The 26,023-nt window shown below is 43.5% G+C and overlaps 1 protein-coding gene and 1 non-coding gene across 2 annotated transcripts in view; both read right to left on the bottom strand.

The window, feature by feature from the left end:
• Positions 1 to 5,261: 5,261 nt before the first annotated feature.
• The window catches only part of LOC113895111 (T-cell immunoglobulin and mucin domain-containing protein 4-like), a 28,162-nt gene continuing 7,400 nt past the window's right edge, over positions 5,262 to 26,023 (bottom strand). The window contains exons 3-8 of the mRNA XM_027545852.1: positions 25,168 to 25,449; positions 23,332 to 23,418; positions 9,477 to 9,523; positions 7,794 to 7,887; positions 6,409 to 6,448; positions 5,262 to 5,412 (exon numbers count right to left, since the gene is read on the bottom strand). Of these exons, the coding sequence (XP_027401653.1) occupies positions 5,340 to 5,412; positions 6,409 to 6,448; positions 7,794 to 7,887; positions 9,477 to 9,523; positions 23,332 to 23,418; positions 25,168 to 25,449 (623 nt within the window). The 3' untranslated portion in view covers positions 5,262 to 5,339. The remainder of the gene's footprint in view (positions 5,413 to 6,408; positions 6,449 to 7,793; positions 7,888 to 9,476; positions 9,524 to 23,331; positions 23,419 to 25,167; positions 25,450 to 26,023) is intronic.
• On the bottom strand, positions 6,724 to 6,796 carry TRNAG-UCC. The gene has a single exon. It is a non-coding gene; the product is annotated as a tRNA-Gly (tRNA).

Below are 26,023 nucleotides of genomic sequence, written 5' to 3'. Positions count from 1 at the left end.
AAATTAAACTCCCCTTGGGTCCAATTGCAAAGTCACAGGAAAAAAAAAAAAAAATAATGCCTGAAGTAAAGCCAAGTGCAGGGACACTATATTAAGGAACTCAAAGGAGTGTTGCTTGTACTTGGGCTGACCAACCATCCCAGTTTGTCGGACACCGAGGTGGTAAGGTTCTTGTGTGCCAGAATTTTCAGTCTTAAAACTGGGACAAATTGGTCACTCTAGTTAATGGCAGCAGCTCTAAGAAAGCAACAGTCAAGCTTTGCACTTCAGCATCCGATTCCTCCTTTCTAGGAACAGGAGGGAGTCCAGCAGGGTCAAGTGTGTGCTGGGAAAGACAAGCATAAGGGAAAGAAATGTGAGTTGTAGGCCCAATAAGAGCTTAAAGAATGTGACTTCAAAAGAGTAAAGAAGCAAGCAGATCCAAGTGGAATTAGAAAATTCTGAGAAGATTATCATATGGCCATAGATACTCTTATCCTATCACCTGGGGCTCCCCAGTGGTAAATAATCTGCCTGCTAATGCAGGAGACTCAGGAGACACAGTTTGATCTCTGGGTCAGGAGGATCCCTTGGAGAAGGAAATGGCAACCCACTCCAGTATTCTTGTCTGGAGAATCCCATGTACAGAGGAGCCTGATGGGCTACAGTTCATGGGGTTGCAAGAGTCAGACATGAGTGAGCACAGCACGCAGTATGTACAGATGAATCTGGGGTTTGTGGTTTAGCTCTCTGTTCTAGCACTGGCTTTCTATATAGCCCCGTTGGTAACCAGTTCCTCCTCTCTGGGCCTCAGGTTCAGCAACTAAGAAATGGGAGTTCAATCGAAGGATGTGAAGGGCTTTTCCTGCTTCCCCGTCCCCCGATGACTTATGCAACATGAATAAAGCTACCTCTGCAGAAGTACACATTAACAGCACAGACAGTGAACCCACCTTCTGCTTTGGGAGCAGCCATCTCCAAGGCTTCCCAGGATACTGCTCAGCAGCGTTAGCTTCCTCATATTCAGGAACACTTCCCTTTGCTGGCCTTTGATGCTCAGAGAGCTGAGAACTCACAGTTCTTTATTTCTTTTTTTTTCTTGAGACTGTAACATGTTTACAAATCTAAATGAAACTCTATCTCAGACCCAGCCTTTCGGGTTACAAGCGGCTTCCTCCTTCTGCTCTTGCCTCCAAGCAGGGAACCCACTTCTCAACTTTTTGTTTTCTTTAGAGAGACAGAGTCTCCCCAGCCACCCATTGCAGGATTTCTGTTAACCTTTCATTAAGCCTGCTGACAGCTGGCTTCATTTCTTCATAACTTAGTTCGACACATTCCCATTTCAATGGGTCCCACCTGGCTTCATTAAGGTTCCTGCCAGCTTCTCCACTAGCAGCTTCCTCCACAAATGCAAATAGACTCTGAGTAAATAATATGGGGACTGGGGAAGACTGAGCTATAAAGGGGTTGGCACTGGAGAACCATCATAACTCTCAGGTTGCCCTGGATCTGAGTCAACTAAAGTCTAATTCAGACCAACTCCGGTCAATGCCTCAGTTTTAAATGTGTGAAATCTTACAAGGGCTGTCATGGTGAAGGATGGGGTAGTGGTTAGAGCATGGAGTCCTTCAGGCCTGGTTCCAGACCAGCTCTGTCACAGGGGTAGACTATGAGCAAAGGGGTATGAGCAAAGGGGTATGAGCAAAGCTCTTTTTGTTTTTCTGTTTTCTCGAGAATAATATACCTGTTTCACTGGGTGGCTGTGAGGATCCAGTGATCTTGCCTTCATTTTTTTAATTGGAGGATAATTGCTTTACAATGTTGTGTTGGTTTCTGCCATAGAACAAGAGAATCAGCTATAAGCACACATATGTCCCCTCTTGATTGTCAAGGTTGACACAGACTAAGGGTTTATCTCCCTGTGTTATACAGCAACTTCCTCCTAGTTATCTATTTTACACACGGTAATGTATATGTTTCAATGTGGTAGAGACCCTGGAACACAGCAAATGCTTCTAAGGATGAGATGTGATCTCTTTCACTTAGCCTAGAAAGGCCAAGGTCCAGGTTGCAGAATTAGGCTGCTCTAAATCCTCAAGGTCTGACTGTGGTCCTACCGTGTAAAAACAGCTGTCAGAGCTCTGTCTCCACTAAAGTCTTTCCTTGTGGAAACGCAAACATGACACATGGTTCCTATGTGGGTTTTGTCACATTAAAATTTTTAGGCTTCTTGAGGGAAGTGATTCTCTCCTCTGGGCCAACCACACAGTAGATACTAGGGGGTTGTTTGTAGATGCTACCAATTCATCCTGATGGCACAGAGAGGGAAAGAGGAACCAGTACCCCAACCGCCTGCTCTGATCAATGAGTCTCAGGGTAAGAATTCTGGATGTATTCATTCTTTATCCTGTGACTCCCATCCTCCACCCCCTAGACCTTTGAATCTCACACTGGCTGCCTTGTTTCAGTTCGTGGCCATCCAGTTCGAGGATGTTATTTACTAAGTGTGGTGTGAGTGCCTGCAAGTGGACACACAACATTCCATGTCAGTTTAGGCTACTTCACTCCTCTTCATTCCTCCTATCAGCTGCCTGGCCTCTGAGCTCCCCACTGCAGCCTGGGGCAGAGCCTAAGGGTGTTTCCTCTAAGTGCCCTTGAGTGGAAAATAGGAGACAGGAATCTCACCTCTGCATTTGGAAGATTCCTCAGCCACAGCATGGAGGACAAATTGGAGAGGGAAAGGAGCTTAGTTGGTGAGTGTAGTTAGAAGCTACCCTAAGAATCCAGCAGAAAGTAATGCTAGCTTGACTGAGGGCTGATGACTCCACTGGGACCTTGGCCATTGGCTGCTGGAAACTAACACCCCACCCCCCCCCACCTCTGTGGCCATGCCAATCATCACTGGGCCCTGGTTACAGAAGAGTCTTTTCTTAAAATCTCCACCTTGCTGTTAGAAATTATATGCTGCCATAGTTCTCTGGTGGCTTAGAGGTTAAAGTGTCGGCCTCCAATGCAGGAGACCGGGTTCGATCCCTGGGTTGGGAAGATCCCCTGGAGAAGGAAATGGTAACCCATTCCAGTATTCTTGCCTGGAGAATCCCATGGACGGAGAAGCCTGGTAGGCTACAGTCCACGGGGTTGCAAAGAGTCGGACACGACTGATCGACTTTTACTACTACTATAGTTCTCAAAGTCTAGGGCACATCTTAACTTACAGCAAATTAAAACACAGATGTCTGGGCTCCTCTCTGAGGTTTCTGAATCAGTAGGTGTGAGGTGGGGAGGAGAATGCGTGGGATTAACAGGTTCCAGGAGATGCTTAGGTTGCTGGTCTGAAGTGCCCAGTTTCAGAACCACAGAGCGAGAGCAGTGGTTCTCACCAACCACTCGGAGCATTAAAAATAAATAAATAAAAAATAAAATCAGATGCCCAGGTCACACACCCCAGATCAATTACCAAGAAACCTCCTAAAGGGTGGAACCCAGGAATCAACATAAAAATTCCCCAGATAATTGCAGTGTTCAGATAGGGTTGAATGCTACTATCTAGAGGCTCCTGGAGGACATTATCATTTGTAAAATACTGTGATTACTCATTTAAGTGTTTCTGAATCTGATCAAAGGTCAGAAACATACTTGGGAAAAGATAGTAGATGGCTCCTGGCAAGACACAAATATACTCACTGAGGTGAGATATTAGGTTTAGGGAGCATGGTATTTGCTGTCATCTTTTCTAGTCAGACCCAAGTCGGTGGTGGTATTGGTGGTGGTTTGGGAAGGTGGGTAAGGAGCATGAGCTAAGTTAGGATGGGGTGTCTCATTAACCCAGAAAATATTAAAACCTGACCATCTGTACAAGGTCATCTAGTCCCACCCCATTTTCCAGATGGAGACACTGAAGCCCTGTACCTGATTCTAGATCCATCGCCCCCCACCTACCCATCCCCAGGTTCTAAATCTCAATTGAGCCTGCTGGTCATTTCCAGTATTTTGAGTTAACACAGAGCGGAAAGCCAAGCCTAATAAAGAAGCAACCCGTGTGCTGCTAGTTATTTCCTTCCTTCCTTCCTTACTAGTCCAACCCTGCCTCTCCTCTTGGCACCAGGTGAGCCAGGCAGAGGGCTGGCCGCCCTGGGCAGGTGGTTCTCCAAGTGCTTGGGTGAGAGGGGGTGCTTTTATTAACTGCTCTATTTGTGTGAACTAACAATGGAGGGATCTAGAGGCTGTAGTGGTCAAGTGATAAGACTGGTACTTTTTCCCTCTCTTAAAGTAATGTCAAGAGAGTCAAAATATAAAGCATGGCTACCTGGAAAGACTGTGCACCTGTTTCATGAGTGTGTCTACTGCCCCAAACATACCAGGAAGTATTTCCGGCAAATTTCTTTCAGCCCCAGCTGACTTTCCACATTTCTTCCCAGCCAGAGGCCTCTCACTGAGGTGCACATTCTTTCTTTCAGTCAATGACTGCTTGTTTTAACCTCTCTCCATGGTTCCTCATGCTACTGCTCTGAAAGTGTTTAAATAAACCTGTTCTTACTGAGGAGCCAGTTCCTATGGACTATGTACTTAGAGAAACTGATCTGGACTGCCTCAGTCACATCATCCAGGGACTGGCCCTGTTTGAACATCCACGTTATTCACCTTACCTTACTGTGATGAACTCTTGCCTGTTTCCAAAATCAAATTCCCCAAGCAAGAATTAAGATGTGACACTATGGTCATCTTTGAGCGAGTGAAGTCGCTCAGTCGTGTCCGACTCTTCACGACCCCGTGGACTGCAGCCCACCAGGCTCCTCTGTCCATGGGATTCTCCAGGCAAGAATACTGGAGTGGGCTGCCATTTCCTTCTCCAGGGGATCTTCCCGACCCAGGAATCGAACCCAGGTCTCTCGCATTGCAGGCAGACGCAGGCAGACGCTTTAACCTCTGAGCCACCATCTTTAAAGATACATAATTGTGAATGGAAAATAATAGAAAATCTGGGCCTTTTAGAGGTACATCAGAATGATGGTGTGATTCCACAGACTTTGTTTTAAATGTTTTTAAGTCTCAGAAGTGCCCTGAGATTGAATGGACTTCCTTAGGTGCAATAGTGAGTTCACTGTCACTGAAGGCATTCAAGTATGTTGTGGACTTGTGACACAGCAAGTCCACAGTGTCACTACGACAGCAGTGACACTACAGAGGTTAAACCATGAGACAGAGACAGTGTGGTCTCTAAGATAACTGTCACTTGTGAAACTAAAGCAAGACGCGTCAGTGACACCAGTGCAATAGACGGATTCGAAAAAAACTCTAAGACTTATTTTGATGATTCACGTGTCATACCCACATCGTCAGTCCTAAGAAAAAGGGGCACATCACAGTGTGAAAAGACCATCTTCATCTTCTGTTCCACTGAGGACATCTTTACCTTCTCCAACATTGTCTAGCCTATAAAGAGAGAAGAGAGCCTGCTGATGAGAACACCAAGACCAGCAACCAATGGATGCTGCTAAATTACAAAATGACTAACCAAGCAGTTAAAATGGCCCAGAGTCCATCCAGTCCAAGCCTCTTATTTCACAGATGGGAAAACTGAGGCCACAGGAGATAAAAGGCTCTTTGCCTATCTATTATAATAAGGAGATTTAAAATTCTTGTGTTAGCAAAACATAAAAACATTATCTAAATGTGTTTGTTTACCAGGAGGATCTCCAAGTATGACTTAGAATTACCTTGCTAAACCCTCAATTTTCCAACTTACTAATATTTACTTATTTATAGATATTGTAGTAATTATACAATTATTAAGTGAAAACCAGTTCTTAATCACAGTTTACACAAAATCCTTTCATTTCTTTTCCAAAAAATCTATGTAACAGGACAGATACGCAAAATCACTTTCCAGAGACTCTTCAAACTGTTTTTTTAAAAAGACAAAACAATATTGTAAAGTTTAAAAATAAAATAAAATTTAAAAAAAAAAAAAAACAGAAACAAAAAGACAAAACAAAAAACTGGTCCTGTGGCCAAATTTGGTAGAGGAATTAAATCCCAGGAATGAAACTGTTTATGTTTTTGTCATTTTCCATGCTGCCAACACTCCTTCAATGAGCTCCAGTTTAACAATGACCTTTTGAAGTGAGTCACCCAGAGTTGAGCAAGTAATGGGTAGAATGGCGTATCACTTTCCTTCTTTTGTGTGACGTACTTCTGCTAATGCAAGCTGCTAGTATATTTGCATATTGGACAAATACCACAGTGTTATCCAAGACGGAGGTTAATGCAAGCTGAATCCCCACAACTTTTTTACCTCTAAGGCCACATCTCTCCAGCTCTATATTTAATCAGAATGCAAGCCCAAGGCATTAAATCACTGAGTAGTATCTGATCATTTGCAACAGCTTGTACAATCATTACAGCAATCAGTCATGCAAGATGAATTACCTGGTGTGTTTCTGGAAACAATTGGCTTTCACGAATTTCCCTGAAAAGACAAGGCCATGTTAGAAGCAGAGCAGCTGTACTTATGTGAATGAAATGCTGGGGAAGCACAAAGCAACTTATGAAGAGCAGAGGTGGTCCAGAGGTGGAAACTTAGGAATTGGACTTGGCAGAGAAAGCCACTCCCTTCCCAGATCAGATGATTGCTTCTTTTGGCCTCTCATTACTTCCCACCAGTTACAAGATTGTTCCAACATTATAGACAATAGTTTTAAGTTCCTTATTTTTGGCCATGCAGCATGGCTTATGGGATCTTAGTTCCCTGACCAGGGTTTGAACCTGTGCACTCTGCATTGGAAGTGCAGAGTCTTAACCACTGGATCATCAGGGAATTCCCTAAGCTGATTTATTCTTAAGTTACTTAAATTCAATTACTCACTTGGGTGTTAAAACACTTCCTTAGGACATACACCCAGAATTTCCCAAACTGTAACATGACTTTGTATGACGGTTAATGGCAAATGTCCACTAAGCTCCAAATTTCCTTTTGCAATGTTCACTAGGGATAGGTGTAGAGACACGTAAATTTCACTATTGTTGTTCAAACAGGCTGAGATGATTATTGCTAGTCAGAGATCCTCATTACCAGCTTCTATTAATGACTATAGAGAAATTTTTTCCCCCATTTTTACAGGACCATTTTATGTGCCTGTACTTTGCATGAAACGATAAACCCTGGTTCATGACTTCCTCATGCGTTGCTTTAAAACTTTTTTTTGAAGATGGGGGAGGGCAGATACAAGGTTGTGGACCAGCTGGAGAATCTAATGACAATCATGGCCCCTACCCCCTGAAAAATAAAGATGTGAACATTTCGAGGATTTTACTGATTCCCTGGAGTTCTCTCTCTGGATCTTAGGTGAGGAAGTTTTACTTTAAGCAAACAAATAAGACTAGGATGACTCATGGCTCTCTACCTGGAGGCATTCCCAACCAGAAGAGTCCTCCACCCCAAGACAGTGATAAGACAGTACTTGCCACTTAAGGGAGTCAGGAGGATGAAATGAATTAGGAGATGTCAAAAATACAGCATCAGAAAACAAACAGAGTAAGTGTCTAGTAAACAAAGGTGCTCTTATTTTATGTTGTTTTTCTTTCTCAAAACATAAACATTATCAGATGATGTTCAAAGCCTTTGGCATCTCAGGGAGAATGAGTTTACCTGTTATCCTCCTTGATAGGTGAGGGCAATGATAGAAGTGGGGCTCTAAGGAATGGGGCGGGGGAGAGCAGACAGGGGCAGGAAGCAAAATCCATCCGCTCTTAGATTCTCCTGGAGTTTCCAAAACTCTGAAAGGCTTTACCCCACCTGGTCCTGCCCTCCTTACCTCGAAGAAAAAACGCCAGAAGCAATGCCAACAGCACGAATCCCAGGGACGGAGCAATGATCATGAGCAGATCGTAGTTGCTGGTCATTCTTATCTGGTGAGACACAGGGAAGCCCCTTGGCCACTCATTTCCCAACATCATCCTCCCTGTTTGCCATCACCAGCATGCCTGTCAGTCACCCTCTCACTGCAGCCCACCACATTTTGCCCAGTGCATTTCAAGAACAAAGCCAGCCTTACAAAAGTTAAACTTAAAAAAAAAATCTTGGAGAATCTGAAATGTTTTACCCAGAGCCCCCAAATTTTCCTAACTCTTAAGCATCAGGCAGACTGCTGTGAGCTGTGCTCTCCACTGTCGAATCACTTGGCCGGCCATCGCCTAAATCCTTTCAGTTCAACCTACCCTGTTCAGTTCTTCTCCTGGCTGACTTAGACTTCTAGAGGTAACCAGGTAAAAGAGAAAGTGGAACTCGATTTCAAATTTTCTGCAGCAGTGATTCTCAAAGTATAGCCAGGGGATCCCTCCATGAGATCAAAATGATTTTCAGGACACATTATTTGCTATTTTTACTGTCATTCTTTCATGAGACCTGCATTGCAGTTTCCCGGAGGTTTCAATCGCATGATCTGTGATGTGAAGGTGTTGAGGCTCTGATGATGTAATATGAAAGCAGACGTGAGATCCTCTATCCCTTACTGAGCCAGACATTAATAAGACTTGTAAATTTGTAAAACAATGCCACTTTCCTCACTAATATTTTTTTTTCATTCAGGAAAAACTAGGTTATTTGTTTTTGTTTTCTTGGCCACACCACAAAGCATGTGGGATCTTAGTTCCCCAACCAAGGATCAAACTTAATGCCCTCTGCATTGGAAGCACAGTGTCGTAATGCCTCTACCACCAGGGAAGTCCTGAGAAAATGTCCTTATTTTTCATAAAATATTATTTGCATTAACATATTTGTTATCCCTTTTAATGAATTCATATTGTTTTTAATTTCTCAGTTCTAATTTCTAGGAATATAAAGGGGTCCTGACACCAAATAGTCTGAGAAGCACCACTCTATGGGCAGCATCCAGTTCCCTGGGGGCTACACCATGTCCCATTGGCCAGGCCAGGCTGCATCCCTTCTACTTCCAGTCCCTTCTCTTACAAGGCAGTAAACGTGGCACAATCACCTCTCTTTGAGGAGAGAGAAAGGGAAGAAGGAAGAAGGGATGAGACCTTCACTTTTCCTTTATAGGCTGTTTTTACTGCCTGAAGGATTCCCATGAAGCTGTGGTGAATCACTTTTGTAATAATAAAAATGAATGACGAATAAGCTCAGAAAATAAGAGGAATGCTGGTAACAGGTGTTGATGCTGTAGGATGTCCTTAATCCTGGGCCACCAGAGGGACCACATAATAGTTTCAATGTTTATATATATATGTATATATATAAATACATACATATATATATATATAATTCTTTTTTTCTTTTCAAAGCATCTATACATATAGAAGTGATGATATCAATGTAATTTCTGCCATGAGTGTCTACAAATCCTCCACTATTTCATAACAGTTGTAATGCATTTTGCCCTTGGATAGATATGCTCCCCCTAATCCATTTCTGCAAACGTTTATTGTGGATTTTAAAACTCTAAGTCATATGCTTCAAAATACTTCACACAAAGTTTTACCTGTTCTGGTTCGACTTCATTTTGCACAAGAAATGATGTCTCAGGTGCTGAGGAGAAAGAGAAAATAATGCTTATATTTTGTATGGGAGAATAAAATGCTACATCCTGAAACAATTTAGTTGATGTGCTTAATCTTTTAATCCTGGTTTTCCTTTTTTGCTTAATTTATTTATCCATTTTTATTTTTATTATTTTTTTATTTTCAAATTATCTTTAATGACATTAACAAATACTTATGGTATAGTTTTTTTTTCCTTTTTTTTTTAATTTTATTTTACCCATCACAGCCATTTTTATTTTGATGTGTTTCTATCTAAAGCTCATCTGCTGTCTAATATTATCCCCCAGGAGCATCTCCATTTTATAGATGGGTAGAGTGAGTCACTAGGCAATTAGTCACCAGGCAATTGAATCCAAATTTTCTTTAACCACCAGTAGTAAATTCAGGACTTTTATCCTGAAAGAAAATTTTTCAGTCTGTCGGTTAACAAATTTTTATTAAGCGTTTATAATAGGCCATGCACTATTCTAGCCATACTATCGACCTTCTCAATGGAATTTACAACTTAGTTGTTATTTAGTTGTTAAGTCTTGTCTGACTCTTTTGTGATCCTATGGACTGCAGCCCGCCAGGCTCCTCTGTTCATGGGAATTCCAGTCGAGAATACTGGAGTGGGTTGCCATTTCCTTCCCCAAGGGATCTTCCTGACCCAGGGATCAAACCCTTGTGTCCTGCATTGGCAGGTGGATTCTTTATCTTTGAGCCACCAGTAAAGGCTCTTTAGTAAGTCCCTTATAACTTAGGACAGACAACCAAATTTAAACAGATGTTTCTTGTCTTCTGTGTTATGCTGGCTTTACATTCTCAAGGCCCTGAATCCTGCCACGAGCACATTCAGGCGAAGGCAGGGGACTCCCAGAACTTGCCAGAAAAGCAATTCTGTCAGGGGGCAACTGTAGTAGGTGGAATATTGTCCCCACACCTCCCAAAATCTTGTTGAGTCCTGCCCCAGGCCACAGGTGCAAGGCGTTGCACCAAGGCCACAGAAGCAGAGCCCAGACCAAGGTGACCTCTGAAACTGACTAAGCCCCTTTGTAACCATTGCCGAAAGCACCCCTGATCATCACTAACAAGCTTCCTGACTTTCAGGTAGGCAAAGATGCACACTCCAGTAAACATCCTTTAGTGCCCCAACCAATCACCTAACTCCAACCTTCCAGCAGGAATTTTCTTTGTCTTGAGACTATAACAATCGGCTATTAACCCATTAAAACGGTCAGGTTGGCCCACTATGCTGGCAGTGCCCACATTTTCAGATCTGGGGCATTTCAGAAGGGAGTGAGTTCTTTAAGAACCAAGAGCAGAGATAACAGGGCACTGCGAACACAGTGGGCAGACCTGACTGCCTCAACAATCATGTGCAAGCTGAACCTCATCTTGCAACCTTATCTAGAAAGAGGGTCTTTACAGATGTAATTAGTTAAGGATTTTCAGATGAAGTCATCCGAGATTGAGGAGCGGCCCTCAAAGATACCAATGGCTGGTATCTTTCTAGGAAGAGAAGAGGACACAGGGAGACACAGGCAGAGAAGGTCACGTGACTACGGAAGCAGAGATGGGAGTGATGCTGCCATCAATCAAGGAATCCCTACAGCACCAGAAGCTGGAAGAGGCAAGGAAATATTCTCCTCTAGAGCCTGAATTCAGAGAGGACGGGGCTCTGCTGACACCTGGATTTCAGACAGCTGGCTTCCAGGACTGTGAGTGAATAGATTTCTGTCGTTTTAAGCCACGTGGTTTGTGATACTATTACCATAGTCCTGGGAACCTGATGCAGGAATGAAAGGGAACCGACATACAAAGGATGAGAGAGCCTAAGAAGGAATCAGGAAATGGGTGCTGAGCACATGTGAGAAGACTAAATGGAATTGAAAGGCCTGGCATTTAAGCTCAAAAGAGCATTAATCTAATATCATATTATTACTAGCATTCCACTGAAAATTTAATCATCAGGAACAACCCTGCAGGGAAGACGTTGTCACATATTGCCAGTGAAAAAACTGAGGTTCCAAGGGTTGAGCAACGTGACCAAGGTCAGACAGGTCGAAGGTGGTGGGGCTGGAATTTGAACCTGTCAGATGGACACCAACATCTATGCTCTTAACAACCTTATTACAGTGGAGTTCAAGCACAACTGGACCATGTAAACTGCATGTTGCGCTGAGGCAAGAAGGAATGCTCAGTATAATGATTTGCATTCAATCTAGAAAAGGGATGGGCCAGAACAGTGGTCTCCAGAGAGAGCTCGGTGCTCACCTGGGCTGTGCAAGGCCATCCACTGGGAGTGGGGAAATTGAGAGCTCCTGTTTGTATTTAATTAAATTGAATCGTTGCAACATTTATCCGGGAGGGATATATTTCAGCATGTACATGCTAGGTGGAGGTATGTTGAACAAATTGTCAATAAATGTTTTACCGCTTGTAATACATTGTTATTCTGGTCAAGAGGGAAAGAATGAGTTGCTTGGAGACTATGGTAGGCAGAGTAACGACACCCAAAGTTATCATGTTCTAATCTTTGAAATTTGTGATATGCACATGGCAAAAGAGACTTCGCAATACAAGTAAGTGAAGGATCTTGAGATGGGAAGATTATCCTGGGTTAGCCAGTGGTCCCAGTGCAATCACAAGTATCCTTATAAGAGGAAAGTCAAAATGCCAAAATTGGGTTACGTGATGATGGGAAAAGGTCAGAGAGAAAGATTTGGAGGTGTTATGTTGTTGACTTACAGATGGAGGAATGGGTCCAAAGCCAAAGAAAGCAAGTGTCATCTAAAAGCTGGAAAAGACAAGGAATTCGATTCTCCCCTAGAGAATTCAGAAGCCAAGTAGCCCAATCGAGATTTTAGGTTCTGACCTCCCAGAGCTGTAAACAAAATCTGTGCTGTTTTAAGCCACTCATGCTCAGTCACTCAGTCATGTCCAGCTCTTTGCCATCCTATGGACTGCAGCCTACCAGGCTCCTCTGTCCGTGGGACTACCATTCTGGTAAATTCTTATAACAGCAACAGAAAACTAAGACAGAGACACTGGCCTCTAAGATCTTCCTAGACAAGAGTGGGTCTGCACAAGGGATGAAAGGAAAGTTACTTTTTATTTACAAGTTCTTTGTGCTTTGGCCACATATGTGTAGTATCTATCTTAAATTAGTAAAATTGTAATAACAACAACAAAAGAATCTTAAAAATTAACCATGCTTTTCCCAGGTCAATGTACTCACCGATGCTTCTGATTAATACCTGATTTTCCTACAAGGTGAGAACGTATTTACACAAAAAAATACCATAATTGGGACCCCTTGGCAGCTTGATTCTCACTGTAAGTTAGTATGGTTTGCTGGTTTAATTTGGAGAAGGCAATGGCACCCCACTCCAGTACTCTTGCCTGGAAAATCCCATGGACAGAGGAGCCTGGTAGGCTGCAGTCCATGGGGTCGCTGGGAGTTGGACACGACTGAGCGACTTCACTTTCACTTTTCACTTTCATGCATTGGAGAAGGAAATGGCAACCCACTCCAGTGTTCTTGCCTAGAGAATCCCAGGGACGGGGGAGCCTGGTGGGCTGCAGTCTATGGGGTCGCACAGAGTTGGACACGACTGAAGCGACTTAGCAGCAGCAGCTGTCGCAGCTGGTTTAATTTTAGGCTCTTAAGTTCTGGGTATGCATGGGTACTCTGATAAAATGGAATTTCTGTTAAAAAATCAACCCTAGACCTCAGAGCACAGTGAGACTGCCAATCAGCCTCCCTTACGCTTTACCACCACTAAATATTTCCCCCAGGCTTCCTGGCTCTGTGACCTTGGGCAAGATATTTTCTCTCTCTAAGCCACAGTTTATTCATCTGAAAATGCTGCTATTTCGCCAACTGATTTTGTTATGTCCCATTTAACCTTTATATCTCTGGATAATTTTTTACAAAGTATTTGAATGACCTGAGAAAATTATCATTACATACTAATTTTTTCAAGGATATAAAGCTATACTTAGTATAGGGAATGAGTACATAAATACTTCAAAATATATATACAAACACATACATACCTCTTGTTCCCCAAAGAAACCTAAAAAGAAATCCAAAAGGCTAACTACAGCTGACTGTGAGTGGAGATATTGTAGGCAATTCAATTTTTAAAATTAATACTTTAAATGATTTCTAAACTTTCTCAAATGTGAAAACTTTATAAAATGTTCTGTGTTGTTCAGTCGCTAAGTCCTATCTGACTCTTTGCGACCCCGTGGACTGTAGCCCGCCAGACTCCTCTGTCCATGGGATTTCCCAGGCAAGAGCACTGGAATGGGTTGCCATTTCCTTCTCCAGGGGATCTTCCCAACCCAGGGATTGAACTCTTGTGTCCTGCATTGGCAGATGGATTTTTTACTACTGAGCTACCAGGGAAGCTCAAAATAGTCTATGTATCTTGTGTTAATTACTAGAAACCTTGCAAAATGCCTGAGTTAAGGGAAAACTGTTGGGGTGTGTGTCATTTATTTGAAGCCAGACCACAGTGACATTCTAAGTGAAACTTTGAAGATAGCTGTTAGAAACTCATTCACCCGCAGCCAAAGAAAGGGTTTGTGGTGCTATTAGAAAAAAGGTACCTCTCAAGATCTGAGTACTGAGGAATAGAAAGATGAAATAGGATGTATATATTAGTTGCTTTTACAGGTCAAATATGCTTTTTATAATAGTGGGTTCATATAAAAACTGGTGAAATCCAAGTAGAATTTGTAGTCAAGTTAATCGTATTGCAACAATGTAAATTTCTTTTTGATAATTCACTGTAATGTAAGATCTTACCACTAGGGGAAGCTGGAGGAACGTATAGATCTCTCTGTACTGTTTTCTGCAAGTCTGTGGGAGTCCAAAATTATTTCAAAATAAAAAGTTTTTTTTTTTTTTTTAATGGCTTAAATACCAGCCATTTTATATAGGTCTATGTGATCTATGCATGATATGTAGTAGCCTGGCAGTAAAGACTTACTGAAAAAAAATGTTGAATGAACTTTAAAGCATGATTTAAAAGAATATAGAGAGAATGATTCTGAAAACAATTTGAATTTTTTTTTAATTGCTGTTATACTATGTTGTTAAGGAAAAAAAAAATGATCTGAGAGGACATAGCACAAACTGTTACAGTAATTATCCCTTGATCTCAATCACTAGGGCGAGGATTGGGGGAAATATTTGAAAAACAAGAAACTTCCATTTTATAGTTTTAACTTTTTCTTTTACAAGAGCATGTATTTATTTTTGTAACATGAAAAATAAAGTTTAAACTTTAACAGTATGGCATGGAAACAGCCTTTCCCTTCAGAGGACTTCTCATCTATTAGGGTAGCGGGTGATGTTCAGTGCACGCTCTGGAAAATGAACCTATGGAAATAAACTCACAGCTGCCCTTTCTGAGAAATGCATCTACTATCTGGACAGTCTAGATTGAGCCCTGCAAGGGTGGCCTAAGGGCCAGATCCCCCTGCCACCTGTTTTTGCACAGCCTCAGAGTCAAGCATCCTTTTTATATTTTTTAATGGTTGGGGGGAAAAAATCAAAAGAAGAACTCAGAACACATGAAAACTGCAGGCAATTTATATTTCATTGTCCATTGATACGGTGCTGTGGAAGCCTGGAGGCATCATTTGCATATGTGCTGTCTCCAAGTGCTCCTGCAGTGCTAGGGCAGGGGTAAGTAGCTGAGGCAGAGGACAGCACGGAGGCTTGTGAGGCCTGAAGATGTCCTAGCTGGCCATTCAGAGAAAAGTTTGCTGACTACTGGTAAGCGAATCTACCAGTCCAGAAACAGTGTCTGTGGAAGCAGGGAATGCCATGAGTTTTGAGTACAATTTTGAAAGCCTTTCAGACCCTAAGATGACAAGAGAGTTCCTTTCAAGGTGGTTTTATGTCTGAGGGGGTAGACTAGACCCCACTTTCTCACTCAAATAAAATCATGTGCTTTGTGCAGTTCTGGAATGGCACTGAATTTTTAGGCTAGAAAAATTTTTGAGAATCCATTCTGAAAATTGCCCCTATTTCTAGTCTTTTAGCAGAAATGTGATTCAAAATTCCTAGAACCTTTCTCTCAGAATCAGTTACTGAGCACCTTAGCAGGCCTAGCATAGGGATGAGCACTTCATGTAACTTATTTCATTTTGGTGCTTATAAAACCCATTTCACAGATGTATAAACTGAGGCTTAACATTTAAATCACTCTACCTCAGGTAACACAGACAATAAAAGGAAATTTGAACCCAACGCTGAATGACTCAAAAAATCCTGATGGTAACCACTCTAATAGAAAAGAATAAGGGCATATTAAAATCTTATTCGAAAACATGAATGCTCTAACCATTGAATTTCATACCAGAAATTACCTGGCACTATCTTCTCAGTGCATATATTACATATGCAGACTCATTACTGAATTCATAGACACTGGGACTCATCTGTCTCTACTTTTAAAACAAATTTAACTCTGAAATAAGTCAGTTCCATGATACAATCTTAACACACCCCTAGAACTTTAAAGGAGAAGGCAATGGCAACCCACTCCAGTACTCTTGCCTGAAAAATCCCATGGATGGAGGCACCTGGTAGGCTGCAGTCCATGGGGTTGATAAGAGTCGGACACCACTGAGTGACTTCACTCACTTTGCACTTTCATGCATTGGAGAAGGAAATGGCAACCCACTCCAGTGTTCTTGCCTGGAGAATCCCAGGGATGGGGAGCCTGGTGGGCTGCCCTCTTTGGGGTCGCACAGAGTCAGACACAACTGAAGCGACTTAGCAGCAGCAGCAGCAGCTGCCGCAGCAGCAGAATTTTAAAAGAGACAACTTCAAGGCTTCGGAAAAGTTTCTTACCTTTCATAGGTAGCAGCTGGCTTATGCTGCCCCCTTGTGGATTAGTTGTGGTATGGCCTTAAAAATCCAAAGGACAGCAAAAGGATCCAAAGTCTGAATATTTCAGATTTGAAAGAAATTCAAAATTATCTCCTCTGGTTCCCTTGTTTTAATCAAGAGAAAAATTTAAATCTAGAGAGACAGTTTCACTCGTTCAGGGTTTCACAGTGATGAGTAACAATGAAAGTGAGTGACCACAACCCATATTTTCTGGCCTCACTTGGCAGCACTAAGACAGATCTGGAATTTCAAAACACATTTTGAAAATAGAAAGAGTCATTTACTGAATTCACATGCTCTCTTTAAATTTGGGAGACCTCTGAATGATCAACAAGAGTACTATGAACTTCAATCAATCAACAGAGCATCACCTACGTGAATCTGGCGTTCCTTACATCCAAGGGCAAAATTGGGTAGGATCTACTTAATTTTGAAAGGAAACAGAGAGAAAATTTAGTATCAGTGCCCAAAGTGGTTCATAAAGGGGAGAAACGATGACTTTGCATTCCACACAGGTGAGGTAACAGAAGGACACCAGAGATTCTAGAACATCATTATTTAAGAGTCACCCAGTTCCAAACTGTGCCTCAAACTTCCATTGCCTCCCAGGATGCCCCAGCAACACAAACACCCTCATCCTTGGGAGAGCCCAGAGTCACCACCTCAGGCTCCTGCTTTCATGTGCTGGTATCTGCACGTCTCAGTGAAACACAGACAAGACGTCATCCCTGGACTCCTCTCTGTAGGGCAATGCCTATCCCTGCTCTGCCCCCACCAGCTGATCAATAAATCTTCACTGCGGGCAAGGTGCACATTTCACAGAGAGCCCTCTGGATTATTAGCAACAGCAGTAATAAGTGGGTGCCAGGCACCAAGTGCTCACTTCACGCCCAGCTCAGTGTGTTTTCCACGATTGATCTCAGAGTGTTCTGTGCTAGGCACCAGGACTGTCCTCATCTCACAGCGGGAGTCCTGTGGCCTCGAGATGTCAGACGACTGGCTCAACTGACAGCTAGGAAGGCAGAAAGCAACTTCAGAGCCAGGATTTTCCACCTGCAGAGCCCAAGCTCTTGTGCTCTGGGTTCTGTTGCCTTCGGAATATATAGCAAGAGCTCATACACACTTGCTCTGAAAAGATCAGTGCTGGAGGGTGACTGACCATGCTGTTTCATGGCACAGTGGGAAGTGGTCCAGTTGGAATGGAACCCTAGCCCACTGCTGTCTAGATGGGTGCAGTTTCTGGAAAGAGATTCTAAAAATTATTATTGATATTGCTGCTGCTGCTGATACAATAAGGGAAGTAGCTGAAAATGCACAAAGCACTTTCACATTTATTTTCATATTTGGACTTCAAAATGAATCTATGAGGTAAGTAAACTTGGGCAGAATTATTGAAAGAGAAGGAAACTGAAGCCCAGAGAGGTCTCGTATTTTGCCCAAAGGTGCAAAGCTAGTGCCCAATGCTACTAAAGGTAGCACAATGGTGTCTGATTACAAATTCCACTTCATTCTCCTCTTCTGCTTCTGGGTATCACAGGAGTTAAGATTCCACAAGTGTGGGGAGGTTCTCCCCAAGGACCATTGGTACCTTTGTTCATTGACTTGTTCACAGTGGGAGAACGGATTCCTCACCTCTTCACAGAGCTCGCTGTGGTTTATCCACTGATCCCACCCTCCTGTGAAACCAGGGATGTCTCCAGTGCCTGACTTGGTGTCCAAGGGACACTGTGGTCTGCAGTGATCACCCAGCTCACCTGGCTAACCATGGGTGAGGACCCTCTTAGAGCCAGCTCCAAGTTCTAGTTCCAGTGGCTGGTATGTAATTTCATTTTCACTCTCTGATTGCCTTACCACAGACATGCCTCTCCAAATAAGACACATCTTATATGGTTGGCCTTTCTGAAGGCGAACTGTTACGTGCTAGAATTGCACAATTCAATTCCAAGTTTATTAACGAAAGAAAAAAACATTTGTATGGTTGGTAGAATGTAACACTATTGAGAAAAGCATCCTGAGAATCCACTTTTTGTCCTTTTTCCTTTATCCCCAGACTGCCGGCCTCCTAACTGATTCCAGCACACGAACAGCACTGGGCCTGAGAGATAAAACAAATCAGCTAATGCTTCGCAAAAGATGTTGCCTTTGAAATCAGCTGCATCCAATTTCTTCCCTCTTGACACCGGCATTTGTGAGTGAAAATGAGCTTTGCTTCATCCCCTGTCTTCGTTTCTTCCTTCTGCTGAACTTGCTGCCAATTCCTCCCACAAGTCCTTTATGCCCTTGATAAACTGAGGGCCCATAGACTGTCAAGTTCTGACAGGGCTCAATTTTGGCTTCAAGGAAATAGTGCAGCGAAGGCGGGACAGCTCTGATTCAGGAGCCAGAAGAGAGTCCTATGTGTGACCTACTTCGTCTTCTATTTGATCTTTTTTGTGCCTCTGTGCCTGTTTCCTTCCATGCAGGATAAAGAGTCTACCACACTGGCAGTTCCTGTATGCCCTCTGGGGCCAGGGCTGGGCTTCAGGTCCTTGGACCTACCCCTAGACTCTTAGAGGTCCTCATTCTTCGAATCTTTTGTTGTTCTGGCTTGCTTTGTCTTTAATGGGAGCATAATTGCTTTACAGTGTTGTGTTGGTTTCTGCCTTACAGCAATGTGAGCCAGTCACATTATATATATATGTATCTCCTCCCTTCTGAGCCTCTCTCCCCCTTTCCATCCCCCACCTCTAGGCCATCACAGAGCGCCGGGCTGGGCTCCCTGTTATATAGCAGCTTCCCACTAGTTATGTATTTTACACATGGTAGTGTGTATATATATATATATGTCAGTGCTACTTCCTCAATTCATCCCACCCTCTCGGACCCCACTGTGTCTGCAAGTCCAGTCTCTATGTCTGTGTCTCTATTCCTGCCCTGCAAATAGGTTCATCAGTACTATTTTTCTAGATTCCACGTGTATGTGTTAGTATACAATATTTGTTTTTCTCTTTCTGACTTACTTTGCTCTGCAAGTCTTAGACAGAGTAGGGCCATCTATATTTTGAATAGATTCCCTGTGGTTCCAGCCCATGGCCTGGCCTGGTATAGATGGGCTGGATGAGCCCAAAGTTCAAGATTTCCCAGTCTTTTCCTACCTCCCTGGGAGGTCAATGTGAGATCTGATTGTGCTTCCCCTTTCATTTATACCAACCTGACTCCCTTGTCTCCCGTCTCCACATCAAGACACAAACCTTGCCTCTCCCATTTTTGACTGCCTCTCTTTCTCCTATACCAGGACAAGCCTTCTCTCTCGTCCTGCCTCCTCTCTAAATATTCACCCTCCAACTCCTTGAAAGAACATCTAATATTTCTTCTCTGACAATTGCTCAGCTTTGGACTTTAGGGTGTCCACCCACAAGCTTACCCTGTTTCCTTCATGGTCACTGTCTAAACACCTCATCCTACTAACCAGCATTTAGAATCCCCTCATATTTACCTACACACTCCATAACCTTTGTCTCCTGGACTCCTTTCTACCTTTGCTGGCTCTCTCTGCATCCTCAGCTGGCTTTTCTGCCTTCACTACATCCTCTCTCATGGTACTTGTTCCTGTAAGGAGGTGGGGTGTCTGCCTTCATCCTTCCATTCCTGTAGTGCATTTAGACAATGCCAAAGGATCTTCAGTTATCCCCTCTGCTAATGAGACAATAGATGAAGGGTTTAAGAGCTTAGTTTCAACAGCCAGGAGACCTGGAGTTCAAACTCTGGCAAATGTCTCAAGCTCTCCATACCTCAATTTCTTCTCCTTTATAACGAATGTAACAGTACAATCTTCCTCACATATCTGGACAATGCCTGACTATGAGATAATGCACTGATGGCATCAAGCCCAGCCTTCTCCTAAAAGCACTCAGTAACTGTCATTTGTTATCAATGACTTCCAAAATTATATCGACAATCCTGAACTCTCCCCTATGAGATGGTATGTATGAAAGTTTTGGTATAGTGGCAAGTTCCTATTCAGCACTTACACTGTATCATCACAGTAATGATATTTGACCAGAGGGAGGTGCCAGTCATCAGACACCAATCCCCACCGAGGCATCTGTAGGTTGCCCAGCCCCACATTTCCAACTTCCTGTTAGACATCTCTCAGGGACACTTCAAACTCAAGATCACTGAAACAAATTTCACTCTTCCTCCTGGGGTTCCTTTACCAGTGAGCCCATCACATCAGCTAATCTCCCAAGTACAGAGACTCAATCATCCTTCCTTCTTACTCTACCCATCAAGTCCTCTCAATTCCAACCCTAAATGGCTCTGACTGTCCCTTCTCTGCTGTTACTGCTGCCATCATTCTAGTGGAGACACTCCTTCCTGTCTGAATAACAGCAGGAGCCTCCTGGGGAGCCTCTCTGCCTCCAGATTTACTCCTCTCCTGTACATCTAAAACTTTTTACAGACCGAGTTTTCCCAAAACAGAGCTGAAAATGCCATTCTCTACTCCAAACACATGAATTGGTTCCTTGGAACCCTGGAATAAAATCTGAATTCTTCAGCCCATTAATCAGTCCTTTAAGAACCTAGGCCACTCCTAGCTTCCAGTTTCCACTAGACTAAACTAGACTCTTAAATAATCAGAGATTCCATGCTCCTATAAGTCCTCCTATGTCTTCTCAGGCTGTTCTCCCTGCCTGTTCACTTTGCTCAATGAAATGTTCTCATCCATGAAGAACCAATTCAAGGATTTTTGAGAGAAATCATGCTGGCCCTCCTTTCCCAGTTAGAATCCTTCTCTCCCCTCTTTGGGTGCCCAGGGCACCTCCTCATACTTCTACCCCAAAACAAAGCCCACTGGATAGTGGTTTGCTCCACATAAGCTTGTCTCTCCCACTCCTTTAAGGACAGAGGTCAAGACTTCATCATTTTGATATGTTCTAGGCAGAGAAGTTTTAGGCAGAGAAGTCGGAGCAGGCAATGGCACCCTACTCCAGTACTCTTGCCTGGAAAATCCCATGGGTGGAGGAGCCTGGTAGGCTGCAGTCCATGGGATCGTGAAGAGTTGGACATGACTGAGTGACTTCACTTTCACTTTTCACTTTGATGCATTGGAGAAGGAAATGGCAACCCACTCCAGTGTTCTTGCCTGGAGAATCCCAGGGACGGGGGAGCCTAGTGGGCTGCCATCTCTGGGGTCACACAGAGTTGGACACGACTGAAGCGACTTAGCAGCAGCAGCAGCAGGCAGAGAAGTAACCTGGTAAGCCATGTTTAATGAATGACAGATTTGAAAGGCCTTTACCAAGTATCATGCTGCTGCTGCTGCTAAGTCACTTCAGTCGTGTCCAACTCTGTGTGACCCCAGAGATGGCAGCCCACTAGGCTCCCCCGTCCCTGGGATTCTCTAGGCAAGAACACTGGAGTGGGTTGCCATTTCCTTCTCCAATGCATCAAAGTGAAAAGTGAAAGTGAAGTTGCTCAGTCGTGTCTGACTCTTAGCAACCCCATGGACTGCAGCCTACCAGGCTCCTCTGTCCATGGGATTTTCCAGGCAAGAGTACTAGAGTGGGGTGCCATTGCCTTCTCCAAAGTATCATGCTATATATTTCTATATATCCAAATGAAGTGCCAAGATAAAGATATAAAATCTCATCTCCAACCACTTTTCCCTCTGAGAATCCTTTGATTTGCTGGAAAAGCCAGCTTGTTCTGGACTGTGAAGCTTGAGTTGGTTTATTAAATAAAGAGATACAGTAAGAGAACAAATGCTCGTAAAAGTCCCTCATCCTCACACCCCCACCATCCAACCCTGGGACCAAGAAATAGCTACTATAAAAATCTCAAAGAAAGGAAAATGTGATGATTACCAGAGGAGGGTGTAATTTTTTCTCCAGTTTTCCTGGGTTCACAGAGAAGTCCTCATGCATATTTGGGTGCTTGAAATTTGAAATGATTTTACTGCTTAGACTTTATGCTGTTCATGAGCATAATGATTCACCTTAGGGCTAAGAAAAAGTGAATCAGTGGTAAAGAATCCTCCTGTTACCTACTAAGATAACAGCCACCTTTTGCATGCTTACTAGCTAGCCAGACACTCATCTAAATTTTTATATGCATGAGGTTATACAACGAAGGCCAGAGACCCCCAGGAAAAAGTAGTGCAGCTGATAATCAAGCCCAAGCAGTCCCTTCTAGCACCTCCAAGGCTGTGGATTAATTTCCGGGTATTCTCTGCCCTTGCTGCTGTTGCTGTGGCTATTAGTCTCTAAACTGTGTCTGACTCTTTGAGACCTCATGGACTATAGCCCACCAGGCTTCTCTGTCTGTGGGATTTCCAGACAAGAATATTGAAGTGGGTTGCCATTTCCTTCTCCAGGGGAATCTTCTTGACCCAGGAATCGAACCCACATCTCCTGCTTGGCAGGTGGATTCTTTACCACTGAGACACCCAAGGAGCCCTTTTTCTGTCCCTGGGCCCTAATATTAATAAATACCTAAAGGAGTCAGGCAGGAGGAAGAAAGGACAAATGAACAAAAGAATACTCCTTCCACTATACAGAGCCACAGGGTCAAGTGAGTAAACCCTCTGCGGCTTCAAGGAAGAAGATGAGTGTGTTTGGAAATAGGATGAGATAGCAGAGCTCCACCCAGCCTAGAGTGGACAAGCAAGTATTCTAGAGATGATCTACCATGAAGTACTGAACCAATGAATCAAGGTCAATGGTATCCCTTACTCTCTAAAATCCATAGGAAGGAACAAGCCACAAATGCAGTCTTGACACCAGTGTGTCCTAGGAGGGCTTCATGGCTCACAGGACCCAAAAGTCGTCTCTAGTCATCGGACTCCATGACACTCTGTTCAGTGTTTCCCCTCAACCTAAGGGGCAAGGGAAGAAGAAGAGAGAACCACACACACGTACTCTTGGATGTGAGTAAGGCAGTGCTGCGGTGAGAAGTCTCCTCAACGCTTCTCTGAGAGGTCCTAGGGAGCAGGGCAGGCTCTAATTCTGGAAGAGAAAAAAAAGTTTGATAAAAGACAGCTAAAAGTTGGTGCTTGTGCCAAGCAATTTTTACAGTTGTCTTTGTAGTTTTCTACGTTTATTTTAGGCAAGTACAAAGACAACTATAAAAATGATCCTGATCCCTATGTATATTTTGAGGCTTTCCTGCTGGCTCAGATGGCAAAGAATCTGCCTACAATGCCAGAGACCTGGGTCAGAAATATCCCCTAGAGAAGGGACATATTGGCTACCCACTCCAGTATTCTTACCTGGACAATTCCATAGACAGAGAAGCCTGGTGGACTACAGTCTATGGGGTTGCAAAGAGTCAAACATGACGGAGCGACTAACACATATATATTTCAAGTTTTTTTTTTTCAAGGATTGTAAGTAATTTTTAGAATCTAAGGGAACTGTAAATGTATTTGAAGATGATTATTTTAAGGACTAAAGGAATAAAACATACAAATTTGCTTAGGGTTCATGAACCTTAGGTCGGTACTCACAGCGTAATGGAATTAGCCAATTCATTACTGTAAAGTTGTTTAAATTAACCCAGGCCTTATTGAGGCAGTTGAAATGCCTAAGCCTTCGAGATATCTCATGATTGTTTTCTAATATCTTTACCTCAGAATTAGAGTTTGAAACATGGTGAAAGCTTTGACAAGGGCCCATAATTAATGGAGCTAGTAACTCAGTAAGAATTCCAAGGTGTCGGATCAATAAGGATTCAGGAGGGAGGGTGGGAGGGAGGAAGAGAAAGGGAGAAAGAGGGGAGGAGAGGACAGAAGAGAGAAAGGAAGGAAGGAAGGAAGGAAGTTCACCATCAAGGAATATTTTAAGGCATCTGGAGGTCTTTCCTCTAATGCCTAAGTAGACAGTTGAGCCCTGGCAGGATGGAACTGGTCTTTGACCCAGGGTGACATTTCCTGGTTCTTTACTAAGTATCTGTACTCCTAGAAGGTCAAGTTGAGAACTAAAAATGATGATTTTTCAAAAACACAAAGGAAAAAAATAGGAACAAAAAAGGAAACCATAAAACAATGAAAAGGAACAATTTAATGAAACTACACCCCCCCCACACACACACACATGCACACACAGAGTTATGGGATGAATTCTGACCTCCGCCTCACTCCCACCCCTGCTTGTAAATTCATATTTAAAGCCCTAATTTCCAGTAACTCAGAACATGACTATATTTGGAGATAGAGCCTTTAAACAAGTAAAAGTGATACTATGTGGACAGCCCTACTCAAATATGACTGATGTTCTCACATAAAGAGGAGATCAGGACACAGATACACAAAGGAGAAAGAGGATGTGAGTACCAAGCGAGAAGACAGCCATCAGGGAGAAAGACCTCGGAAGAAACCAACCCTGCTGACCCCTTAGTCTCAGACTTCTAGCCTCCAGAATTGTGAGAAATAAACTTTTGTTGTTTAAAATGCCCAGTCTGTGGTGCCCAGCCCTGACAAACTCACACACACACACACACACACACACACACACGCACACGCACACACATATGTACACACACACACGCACACACACACGCGCACACACACACACATGCACATGCACACACATGCACATGCACACACACAGGCGCACGCACGCACACACACACACACATACTCACAGACTCTACAGCAAGTTGCTGAGCTGCCCCATTCAGTAGGAGAACCCTTTGCCAAGGGACCCAAGGTACACCTGAGCAGCAGAAGGGAAAGAATGGCCAGGTGAGCCAAGTACCTGCCGTGAGGGTGGGCCCCTCAGTGGAAGGCTCAAGGGTCAGCAGTATCGTGTCTTCCTCCAGAAGGGAGCTCAGTGTTGTCAGAGGGCACATGGAGGCCGTGGTTGTGAGTGCAGCTGTAGTTCTCATCTGAAGTGGTGGTGTGGATGTGAGGTCAGAGGTGGTCACGACTGTTGTTGGAAGCACGGCTGTGGCTGTTGTCATGGCGGTGGTGGTGGCGATGGTGGTGGTGGTGGTTGTGGTTGGGCGGCGGGTGGTTGTCGAGGGCGTAGTTGTGGGGGCTGTAACCAATACACGATATGTCTGGTACCAAGTGGAGACGGAGGAAGAGGGAAACGCCACAGGTGTTGCTGGCATCCATCCCTTTGTCTGTGTTTCTATAGCCTCACCTGGTCCATGAGCCTGGACCATCAAAATGCCTAGGAAAACTGGGATTCTAAAATCTACGCTTGGCCTTTCCAACCTATTTTTTACACCCTAGCTAGAGTAATCTTTGACAATGACAAACCAAATTATGTCAGTCTCCAACTTAAAACTTTGTTTTAACTGGGTTCTCCTTGCCCTTCTGGTGAAGATCCAATCCCTAACCCCACCCACAGGGTCCCACTTGATCTGGATCTTTCTTTTCAACCCCATGCCTCCACTCTGTTCTCACATTCCCTTGCCCACAGGCCTTTCTTCGGTTCTTAAACTATATTACTGACCTTCCCTCTGGAGGAACTTTGTACTGACTGCTTCCTAGGCCCTCTCTTCCTTAGACTGACTCTTCTTTAAACCTCATGTCTCAGCTAAAAGGTCACTTCTGCAAAGAGGTCATCCGCAGTCTACAATAACAATGTTTTTTGCACACTCATA

The sequence above is a fragment of the Bos indicus x Bos taurus genome, chromosome 7 (assembly GCF_003369695.1).
Source record: "Bos indicus x Bos taurus breed Angus x Brahman F1 hybrid chromosome 7, Bos_hybrid_MaternalHap_v2.0, whole genome shotgun sequence".
NCBI classification, from domain to species: domain Eukaryota; kingdom Metazoa; phylum Chordata; class Mammalia; order Artiodactyla; family Bovidae; genus Bos; species Bos indicus x Bos taurus.
The sequence above is the reverse complement of the archived record's forward strand: the minus strand, read 5'-3'. Positions and strand labels throughout refer to the sequence as shown.